This window comes from Mytilus galloprovincialis, chromosome 7 (genome assembly GCF_965363235.1).
Source record: "Mytilus galloprovincialis chromosome 7, xbMytGall1.hap1.1, whole genome shotgun sequence".
Taxonomy (NCBI): Eukaryota; Metazoa; Mollusca; class Bivalvia; order Mytilida; family Mytilidae; genus Mytilus; species Mytilus galloprovincialis.
In genome coordinates, this window is record NC_134844.1 from 53497430 (window position 1) to 53509906 (window position 12477).

At 34.2% G+C, this 12477-nt stretch overlaps 1 protein-coding gene across 1 annotated transcript; it reads right to left on the reverse strand.

Annotated features, from left to right (window-relative positions):
* Window positions 1-1809: 1809 nt before the first annotated feature.
* On the reverse strand, window positions 1810-7703 carry LOC143083272 (neuronal acetylcholine receptor subunit alpha-9-like). Its single transcript, XM_076259543.1, has 5 exons — window positions 7523-7703; window positions 6837-6881; window positions 4307-4416; window positions 3092-3612; window positions 1810-2239 (listed from the first exon to the last, which is right to left on the reverse strand). Exons 2-5 carry the CDS (start codon window positions 6843-6845, stop codon window positions 1836-1838), a joined length of 1044 nt encoding a protein of 347 aa, XP_076115658.1. The 5' UTR covers window positions 6846-6881; window positions 7523-7703; the 3' UTR covers window positions 1810-1835.
* Between the last annotated feature and the right edge of the window lie 4774 nt (window positions 7704-12477).

Genomic DNA, 12477 nt, shown 5'->3' on the forward strand with positions numbered 1-12477 from the left:
AATTCAAACGAGAAAACTAATGGCCTAGTTTATGTACAAAAATGAACGAAAAACAAACATATAACACATAAACAAACGACAACCACTGAAATACAGGCTCCTGACTTGGGACAGGCATATACATACAGAATGTGGCGGAGTTAAACATGTTAGCGGGATCCCAACCCTCCCCTACCTGGGACAGTGGTGTAACAGTACAATATAGGTACGAACTATAACAAGAATGTGTCCTCAGTACACGAATGCCCCACTCGCACATTCATTTTCTATGTTCAGTGGACCGTGACATTGGGATAATAACTCTAATTTGGCATTAAAATTAGAAAGATCATATCATAAGGAACATGTGTACTAAGATTGAAGTTGATTGGACTTCAACTTCATCAAAAACTACCTAGACCAAAAACTTTAACCTGAAGCGGGACAGACGGACGAACGGACGAACGGACGCACAGACCAGAAAACATAAAGCCCCTCTACTATCGTAGGTGGGGCATAAAAATCAGTTGTAAAAGGCTTAACTCATCCAATGGATAAAAATACAAATACTACAAAAACAAGCGGACGTGGCCGGTTACTTGTACATCCCAACAACAAAGAGTCACTATTAAGTAAGTACTGATCTGAGAGTACTCCCAGTTACTGTCAGCTAGTTCAAAGCCACTAAATAACAGAGGTTTTTATAAATATTTTTTGATAATATCAGTAACATCTATACTAGTATCTATTATTTTTACTTTTTTGTGTCTTTCAATTTCTGAGTTCAGTCCTACATTTATTTATATTGCATTTAGTTTTCATCATGTTTTGGGATTGATTTTTTTCTCGCTCCTCCATGGCGCTTGACAATCAGAAGATTGTGATATGTATAATATCTAGATTCAATTCTGGGGAGAATATTGCAATAAGTTCTGACTTCCAAGAATATTGCTCCATGGTTCCTATAAAATTTGGACCTTTTCTTATTCATTGCATCGATGTCTGTATTTATGGCATAAAATGATGTTCCTATTGATTTGTTTCCCTCTAGTTTGTAACGGTTAAAACGCGGCACCTTAGTTATCTACTAAGATTTGATTTGATTGATGTTTAGTGTTTTATCTACTAAGATTTAATTTGATTGATTTTTAGTGTTTTAACGCCACTTTTAAGCACCGCATTTAGGCTATTTCGTGGCGGTCAGTTTTTATTGGTGGAGGAAGCAGGAGTGCCTGGAGAAAACCATCGACCTTCGATAGTAAAACTGACAATCCTAGTCAATTAAGATTGGAAGCAAATTAAAATGCACCCGCACGAGCGGGGTTCGAACTCACAACCTCAATGTTGACTGGCTAGTGATTACACTAGTAACTACTAAGACCTTTCGGCCACCGAGTCCCCTTATCTACTAAGAACTTCAAGATACTAAAAAACAGAACAGTCGATACGAAACTGCTTAAACACTTTGATACTCGAATAATAAATAAGAAAATATTTGTAATAATATTGGAGAAAAATTGAATATTATTAATAGCAAGATTATACAATTTTCATTTTGAGAGAAGGATAGGAAATTTAAATGAATTGATTGCTAGACAGATGTTTTTGTTAATGTTTCTGATGGAAAATGAAAACAAACTTGTTAATTTCTATTGATAATTGATAAAGTTTAGCTTTTAAATTTTGTTGGATTCTTATATGAAAAGATAAACCTTCAGTAAAACACATTTCAATGTATCAATTTACTGGTTATTTAAATGTCAGGTGCATGTATATTAGGTACAAACAAATGACCACAAGAAAGAATTTAGGAACACAAAAAGAGTCATGTTTAAAATTTTGCTTTTTTAATGGTATTACTGCTCCTGAACACTTGGGCATGTCTCTTGGTTGATGACCAAATATAGTTCTATATGAGCTTCAGCACTCACAAGAAAACATACAGCTAAAGTAACCCAATCAAAAACACGTAACAGATTGCAGTTACGACGTCTGCCATTATATGACGCCATTTTGTTGATATTTTTGTTTTCCTGAGGGTTTTGACATTTGTCGTCTGCTTCATTGTTCATGTCATTTTTTCTTGTTTCAAAACAGACTAAGTCCTTGAAATCTCCGTTCGCAATGGTATCCAGAGGTAATAAATGTGGCTGGATTCTACCATTTCTAGGCATCATTGATGCATTGCCAAAATAACTCATAACAACAGAATTGAATATTGCTACAAGACTACTGCTGATTAGTTGTAAGAAGTATTTACCTGGAAAAGAATAATTGCTATATGAATCACATATATTTTCAATTAAAACCATGAATCAATGCACTGTCATGTTTATCATTATTTTTTTTAAATTTTATTTATTTTATTTAAATTGATTTTCTTTCTGACACCGTTTTTCGTTCTTTCTTGTCGTAGTGTTATTGTTTTATCGTCGACTTATGCATTTGTATTGTCGTTTCGGTATCATTCGCCTCTTTTTTGTGTCCATGGGGATTTGGGATTATGTGCTTTTTGGAATGACTGATACTTTATGGGGGTAAACAACTTAATAATGAAGAAATGGTTGTTCAATCCTACAGTTATCATGTACATGTATCTATTTTACTTTGTTTTGGTATTCATTTTGGTTTTTGTTGCGCTTGATCTAGCGTTCTGATACTGGGACATCCCAACCAGTTTGTTCGAGTACTAGCAATCAAGAACAATTATTAACTATTAAACAGTTATAATAAAGAATGAAATTTTAGTTTTCTTTGCTGTGTTTTGTGTGGTATTTTTAGTCTGTGTGTTTTTTTTTTTTTTTCTTATAAGCATAGTGTTGTCAGTTTATTTTCGATCTATGAGTTTGAATGTCTTTCGACACTCTTTCATCGACATGAGCAGTTGTTATCTTAAATCTTATAATTTCCAAATCTTTGAAGATAAAGAAAACTTCAAAGAAAATTTTATAATAAAATTGAGAATGGAAATGGGGAATGTGTCAAAGAGACAACAACCCAACCATAGAACAGACAACAGCAGAAGGTCACCAACAGGTCTTCAATGCAGCGAGAAACTCCCGCACCTGAAGGCGTCCTTCCGCTGGTTAATAAATAAACACAACAAACTTACCTATCGTTGATATGTTCTGTGAATTGACAGGTAACAGACTACTCACTTGAAGCATTAAAACCATAAATGTCAGATATATCGTCATCCCAAAACTCACACGTTCACCACCATTTATTGGTATAAAAAATGTAAACATAGACAGTAAAGACAAGGACGAGGCAGGAAAAACAATATTATATAAATAATATTCTGGAAGCCGCTTAAGAACTAATTTCATTATCAACGTTCGGTGAGCTTGTATCACATAAACTCTTTCCATCGACCAGAGTGCGTGCGCATCTTTTACTACATCGAAATGTATAAATGACCTTTCACCATCCCATTTCAAGACTTGGTGATTGTTGAATAGCGACACGGCCATTATGACCTCACACTCATGACAGTCTACAGGAAACTTTTCAGGATCCACGTCACATCTGGTCTTGAGTTCTCCTGTCAGTATAAATCCTACTGTTCCGTTTGCTAAAACTTTGAAAGTTTCTTCTGTCATTCCATCCTTCAATACAGCCGAATCTACTTTCCTTAAATTGATAACAAGTTGCAATGGATTAATTTTTGTGAGCGTACGGCAATTCTTATTGTCTGTCCTAAACATCACGATCGACCGTCTTTACAGATTTTATGATTAATATATCTTTTATTGATTTATTTGCCACTGTACGTACTGAAATGTTGCATCCGCTTTTTACTGTTTTTTTTGTCCTGCACGTTTTCCACAGATATTGCTTTTCATCAAGGCAAAATTTCACAACCTTTTTGATATCTGGTATCTTACAATCATGAAAATCAACAACCATTTATCTTTACAAGCAATTTGTTCTTATGTTGTGCACAAACACGTTTTATCCCGCCCTATTCTGTATTTGCCTGTCCAAAGACACGAACCCGTAATTCAGGGGTTGTCGTTGGTTAATGTCTATATAGTATTTGTATTTTGCATATACTTTTGCAGTGTATAAGGCCTTTAGTTTTTACGTTTGAATTGTTTCACGTTTTTCATGTCGGAATCTTTTTATAGCTTACTATACTGTATTTATGTTTCTCGCTCTTGAATGACATACGGTGGTCTGTTATTCACCTTCTATTCATTTCATTTGAACTCTGGCAGGTAGTTTTCTCATTGGCAATACTACCATATCTGGTTATTTTCATATTTACATAAAATCAAAAAAAAAAATGATAAATGATACATGTAGCAAAATACTTATTACTTACTTGTTCAAAATTCTGAAATCAGGGGTCCAAACCTCGTCCCCTTTTACTGTAAGATAATCCAATCCTCCATAATCACGAGGGTTCCATATTAAATATTCATCAATCCAGGTCTGTAAAATAAAGTAAATTAAAATGTTTAATGTTGTTTTTTTTTTTAAATGGTTAAGAAAGTGTAATAGATATTAGAACTCAATATACAAAAAAGAAGATGTGGTATGATTGCCAATGAGACAACTATCCACAAAAGACCAAAATGATACAGACATTAACAACTACAGGTCACCGTACGGCCTTCAATAATGAGCAAAGTCCATACCGCATAGTCAGCTATAAAAGGCCCCGATAAGACAATGTAAAAGTGAATTCTGTGGATTTATTGTATGTACAGTATTCTATATTTGTTTCATATACCAGACTGAGTTATGATTCACATTTTTTATATAAATTACGCACACTCAGGCATTTTGTTGTGTATAGTTTCACTATGTTCCAACTTGTTATATTCTTGTCATCCTAAACGTTCTGTCTGACTATTTTGAACCAATAAAACCTTTCATGCTCTTCTGTGATCCCAAAAACAATGGTTTTATTTAGGTAGCGGTTGGTCTTAGAATAATCTGTAATACGGAGCTCCGTGCCAAGGGAATTCAGAAGTTCACTTTACGGCAAACAATATGAAATGGGAACATGAACTTACAGATGCGTAAGTGCAGCTAACTGTCAAAAATTGAAGGTTTTGAATCGTTTGGAAAAATAACGGGGAAAACATACAATGTACCCATTTACATGTTCAACTCTTTTAATGTATCAAGTCAGGAAATAACATCAAATGTAATATTAAACTGTATACTGCACAACAGAATAGACAAACATTGATACTATTTATCACACAAATATGCAGCACTTAAAAAAGAAATTTGAATTTTTATTGGTGTAATCTTAATGTCTAGTGGCAATAAGTTCAGAACAAGAAAAAAACGAAAAAAAAAAAAAAATATTGAAGCTCATAACACACACACAAAAAAAAACAACAATAAAATAATTGTATAAATGTAAGAGAGTAAAATCAATCCATACAGAAGCAGGACTACAGACTTCATGTATGAAAGCTTATTAGGATCATTTTATGCTGTAGAAAAAAATGTAAGTCGTGGCCACGATTTACCGAAGTTATCCGTGACCTCGACATACTTCTCCGTGGCAACGAATTACTTATTCGTTGGCACGATTTACTAATTCGTGGCCGCGACTTAATTGTCCTTGGCAACGACTTACTTCTCCGTGGCCACGACTTAGTTATCCGTTGCCACGACTAACTTGTCCGTGGCAACGACTTACTTGTCCGTGGCCACGACTTACTTGCCCGTAGCCACGAATTAATTATTCGTGACCACGATTTACTTATTTGTTGGCACGATTTACTAAGTCGTAGCCACAAATTACTTATTCGTGACAACGATTTACCTATTCGTGGCCACGATTTTCTAATTCGTTGCCACTACTTACTTATCCGTGGCCACAATTTACTAATCCGTGGCAACGACCTAGTTAGGGGTTCATATCATCATTTCTATAATTCTATATCTTTTATATTTTACCATTTCACTTTATTATTCTTTATCCTTTGATCTCTATTATATTTGTTCTACACATGCGAAAATTATTTGCGACTGGTCATTAGGCAACCAAAAACAATCAACGTATTCTCTATATTTCGTCCTTTCTTTATTATGTCATCTATAGGTTTGGTCCCGCTTCTTATCTATTTTTTGCACATTATTCTCTCTATGTAAACCCTGTATGTCCTGATAATAGGTGACTTATGCATAGCATGATATGTGGTAATTAAAAGAATAAACATATTTATATAATAATTTACTGTTTGTTTGGACATACAGATAGATGTCATAAGCCCATATCATGTAAAAAAATTAGGTCTTATAAAAATACAGTAGCATTTTAATAATTATTATATATATTTAACAACTCTAGGCAACAACTTTAAAAATCATGTCCACGAATTAGTAAATCGTGGAAACGAATAAGTAATTCATGATCACGGATAAGTAAGTCGTGACCATGAATTGGTAAATCGTGGCAGGACAAGTAAGTCGTGGCACCCACGGATAAGTAAATCATGGCAACGAATAAGTAATTCGTGACCACGGATAAGTATGTCGTGGCCACGAATTAGTAAATCGTGGCCACGATTAAGTAATTCGGGTCCACGTAAAAGTAACTCGTGGCCACGGACAAGTAAGATGTCGCTTCAGATAAGTTAGTCGTGGCCACGGACATGTAAATCGTGGCCATGAATTAGTAAATCGTGGCCACGGATAAGTATTTTGTGGCCACGGACAAATAATTCGTGGCCACGAAGAAGTAAGTCGTGGACACGGAGGAGTAAATCGTTGCCACGAATAAGCTATACAAGATCTCAAAAGACTGTGTTTAACAAGACATAAAAAGATTTAGTGTAGTCAAAGTTCACAGATATAAAAAAAAAATCAGTTCAAAAGGAAGAGCTTACCAAATACATTTCAACACTTTGTGACAGCACTCCATCTTTTTCTGACTAAAATAATAATCATGATGTATTAATTAACAAACATCCTATTGGTGTCAATAGTGGAGCAGACACGACTTACCCTTCCGGAGCACCTGAGTTTAATCCCGGTTTACGTAAGTTTTCATTCTTTGATGTTGTTTTTTTTTGTAGTATTTTGTAAGCTTTGTTTTATTAAACTTTGTACTTATATTGCCTTCTTGGATAATTCTCTCCTGTGTTTTCTTTTGTTTTTAAATCTTTTTAAGATGCAAGAGGTCAATAAAAAGATTCAAATATTGTATTGAATAAACAGATTTCTGTTGCTACAGAACATTTATGAGACTTCTAGATGTCATTTGTTTTGTAGGTTTTGTGTCTCCTTGAAATCATGTCTCACATATCTTTATATCAATATAATTTACTAGTATCATAAATAAACTGCGTGATATTTGATAAATAGTGGTACTTTCAGAATCATATATACAAAAAGAAGATATGGTATGTTTGCCAATGAGACAACTCTTACAAGAGACTAAATGACACAAAAATTATATTTCACCGTAAGGTAAGGCCTTAAACAATAAGCAAGGCCTATACCGAATAGTAAGCTATAATAAAAGGCCTCGAAATGACAAATGTAAAACCATTAAAACGATTTAATTACATACCAGTTCTTCTAGTCCTATAAACTTGCACTTGATATCAATTTCAACATCTGCGGATACATTTAGACGTGGTTTCACTCGTGGACTATATACAGTGGAATTAAATAAAAGCGATCGGAGCTCTAATTCTGGATTAACATTTTGTAACCCTAGATAGAATAACCAAACAAGTATTAAACAAGTAATACAAAATTAGTAAGATGTAGTAAGATAATAATTGAAAATTAGACAACTATCAACCAGAGTTAAATGATGTGGATATTAGCTAGATATATATAGGTATTCAAACGACCATCAACAATACAAAGAACTAATACAGTATACTCAGCTATGAAAGGCCTCGAAATACAACATGTGAAACAATTGAAACAAGTAAAGCTACCTACATTATTTTTGTACTTTCAACAAGGCCGTTTAGGAAAAACAAAAACATGACTGATATGGACCAACAACAACCACTGAACTACAAGCTCCTGACTTGGAACAGGCAAAAAAAAGAATATGTTGGTTTTTATCATGTTTGAAAGCGCGCAACACTCCCCTAACATAGGACAGTGGTGTAACAGCACAATATAAAAACAACTGTGAAAATCAGTGTTATAACACTTAACTCAATAGAACGATAAGAAAAACTAACTAAACACGGTTTCTCTATTATAAACGACACTTGACGCTTTTATTGATTTGTTCCTTGCTGCATTCTTAAGTCGAGTCAGAACAAAATAAAATTCTCCCTGCATTACAACGAATTGGGCTACAACATGTAGCTTGAGTTACAGAAGATTGAATTTAGCTCTGTTTTCTAAATCATGGTGAGTCAATCTCTGTTTTTAAATTCCTATTGAACTTATAACATATGACAGTATTTTGCGGCACTTTCAGGTCTAATTTTTAAAGCTATGTTTCGTTAAATAGCCTTCTTGTGCTGTCAATCAACCACAGCCTCAATGTAGAAAGACTTTTATGCATTAAAGTTATAAAAAATATTCATTAAAAGGTATCAAAAGTGTTAGAATCTTACCTTTTGCATAACTAGCAGATAGTAACATGCACAACAAAACAGATGAAATAGAAACGCACTCCATTTTTTTAAGCAACGCAAAAATAAACCAAAAAAAAAAATGGAAAGTTTTTAATAATTAGTTTTATTTTATTACTATAACAAGCTAATGACTGAATAAAGAGAAAAATTCTACAATTACATTTGTTCAAATACGTTTATGTAAATTCATTTTGACATTATTCCTAATTATGATTTATTATTAATCAATTTATATCATTTATTGTACAAATACAGTTTAACATTCAATATGATTTCAAAAGTCGAGGATCGGGATGCGGTTTGCCATTAAGCGCCACTGCGCTTCCTCTTCGTCAATTTTGGTTTTATGAGGACCTAGAATTATTTTTCTTATTGTTATTATTGTAATTATATTTCCAGGCACTTTTACCTATTATTCTATGGAATTATGTATCCTGAAATAAAAACATTACTTGAATCTTTAAAAGAGGGTTACCCATATTGACCCTTATGACATTAATGACTTGTCGATATGTGTGGTAAACTTATTGCATTTTTTCGAGATGTTTATTTGATTAAAGTTCTCTTATTTCTGTAAAAGGTTCACTATTGACTAAACGATCAAAGGATGGGCATCTTAATAATCGTGAAGATTTTTTTGACCGTTCGACATTGAACAATGAAAGAATAAACATTAATTTGCACTTTTTTACGGAAGCGTATTAGCGCCACACATTTTTTTTTAGGACAGTGCCTTTGCGTTTAACGTAAACATTTGTTTTATCTTATTTCTTATCCAAGATCCAAAGGAAACCAAAGTTATTAATGGAGGAGGCTGTATATATTAAAATTTATCACCTTTGTAGTAATTGCAAAGTAAAATGCTTGAATAATTAGATCATATCAATGACTAATAATGAGCAGAATAAAATAAGAAGATGTGGTATGAGTGCCAATACGAAAACTCTCCATCTAAGTCACTATTCGTAAAAGTAAACCATCATAGGCCGAATTACGGTCTTCAACACGGAGCATTGGCTCACACTGAACAATAAACTATAAAGGTCCCCAAAAACGATATCCATGTTTCTACTAGTATATATATTACAAAGAAAATTGAGTAAATTGAGGTTATACCTAAGAAAAAAATCAATCCTGGTAATATAGATATAACCGAATATAAATATACTTCCAAAGTAAGCTCTCGTTTGAGAACTGTGTAAAGTAGGTTAGATTCAAACAAGCTATCCTTTGGCAATAAATGTATAGAATGAAGATGTTTTATTAATAAAATTATGTTCTCTCTATTCAAATTGCTACCCAAGCATCTTAAAAATACTTCATTATATTGAAATGAAAATTCAATGACTTTCTATCAAAGAATCTTGATCATATTCTGAGATTTAAAAAAAATGTTTCCTTATTAATAATTCATTTTAAAGTAGAAAGATCATTTTGTCTATTTGACTTGGAGGTTGGTTTCAAAATTGTATGACATTATTTTTGATCTTTCAATTTTAATATGACTATATACTAAACTATATCTATTTTCTTGTTAAATTATATACTTTTCTGATGCACAAATCAGTCTTAATTTATGTATAATTGCACTTCAATTATTCCATTATTCCTATGCATATTTATTATAATGATTTGGCCTTGTATGTATGTTTCTTTTTTTATCTACTAGTAAATCGCATCCGAAATGAATGACAGACGGACATATATACAAAACTTAATGAATAATTGAAATCAAGATATTTGCGTTATAACGCAAATGTTTGCGTTATATCGCAAAGGTTTGCGTTGTAACGCAAAGGTTTGCGTTATAACGCAAAGGTTTGCGTTAAACGCAAACATAGGAAGAAAAATTAAAAAAAAATGTGTGGCGCTAATACGCTTCCGTACTTTTTCGCGTAACAAAGTTGACAATGTTATGTTACGGGTAACCGGTCGAAAATAACTTTTTTTTGTTTAACAATTATGCTAGAACACACCCGTAACATACCGTGTCCGTGACTGAATTAAAGCACCTATGCCTTATTTTTACCATGGATTCTTAGTATTCTTTGTATTTGTTCAGTCATCTGAGAAGGTCTCTGCTTTCAAAATCTTTCTTTTTGAACACGTCCTGATTTTCGCATGATAAGAAGCTCACTACAGGCTACTTTTTTCCCTAATAAGCCAAAATTATTTGTAGTATTAATTGATAGTAAACAGGGCTAGAACTTGACCTAATGAATATTTTAACCCAATTCTGATTTGCTCTAATTGCTGTAAAATTAGTGTTAGAGATATAAGCCAAAAACAGCATTTTACCGCCTATGTTCAATTTTAAGCTATGGCGTCCACGGTTTTTATTTTACGAAATGGAAAATAAAACAAAAACTTCATTCTAAATATCCTAAGGATCATTCAGCTTATGCTTTGTTGGAATTGATTAAGTATTTTCAGATGAGCAGATGTTTGAAATAGTTTACATCGAACGGACGGACAGACGACGACGTGAAGGCAAAAGCTCACTTTCCAAGAAAAGGTGAGCTAACAAGGACGAAAAGTCAAACAACAGTACACACAGCATAACTTCAAAAACCAAAAGACTAAGCAACCCAAATCTCACAAAAAACAGGAAATACTCTAAGGTGCTCAGAAAAGGTAATCAGATTTTGCTCCACATCTGGCACCCGCAATGTTGCTCATATAAGGACAAACCAGGGGATAGGTCACAATCGAGGGAAAGAAGACGGGATTGTGATTATGACAATTGGAACCTATCCGTCGTCATCTACTAAACAGATAATTCATATCGGTTAACCAACTCGTTATGGCGTTAATAAAATTTTCAAAGGGTAGCCATCGACTGCAACTTCATTACTTTGAACACTTGGTTCAAAAGCTTCTGAGTAAGTAGCAATCCTCTATCAAAAATACCAGCTCTTGAATATCGTATTTACTTGGAGATATATACTTCATCTGCAGGCTCTGTTGGAATGTTGCCACATAGATATAAAAGGTTTCCCACAGAATGACAGGCTCTGTTGGAATGTTGCTACTGGAAATGAATGGTTTCCCACAGAATGGCAGGTTCTGTTGGAATGTTGCTACTGAAAATGAAAGGTTTCCCACAGAATGGCAGGTTCTGTTGGAATGTTGCTACTGGAAATGAATGGTTTCCCACATAATGGCAGGCTCTGTTGGAATGTTGCCACATAGATATAAAAGGTTTCCTACAGAATGACAGGCTCTGTTGGAATGTTGCTACTGGGAATGAATGGTTTCCCACAGAATGACAGGCTCTGTTGGAATGTTGCTACTGGAAATGAAAGGTTTCCCACAGAATGGCAGGTTCTGTTGGAATGTTGCTACTGGAAATGAAAGGTTTCCCACAGAATGGCAGGCTCTGTTGGAATGTTGCCACATAGATATAAATGGTTTCCCACAGAATGGCAGGTTCTGTTGGAATGTTGCCACATAGACATAAAAGGTTTCCCACAGAATGGCAGGCTCTGTTGGAATGTTGCCACATAGATATAAAAGGTTTCCCACAGAATGACAGGCTCTGTTTGAATGTTGCTACTGGAAATGAATGGTTTCCCACAGAATGACAGGCTCTGTTGGAATGTTGCTACTGGAAATGAATGGTTTCCCACAGAATGGCAGGTTCTGTTGGAATGTTGCTACTGGAAATGAATGGTTTCCCACAGAATGGCAGGTTCTGTTGGAATGTTGCTACTGAAAATGAAAGGTTTCCCACAGAATGGCAGGTTCTGTTGGAATGTTGCTACTGGAAATGAATGGTTTCCCACAGAATGGCAGGTTCTGTTGGATGTTGCTACTGGAAATGAAAGGTTTCCCACAGAATGGCAGGTTCTGTTGGAATGTTGCTACTGGAAATGAATGGTTTCCCACAGAATGGCAGGTTCTGTTGGAATGTTGC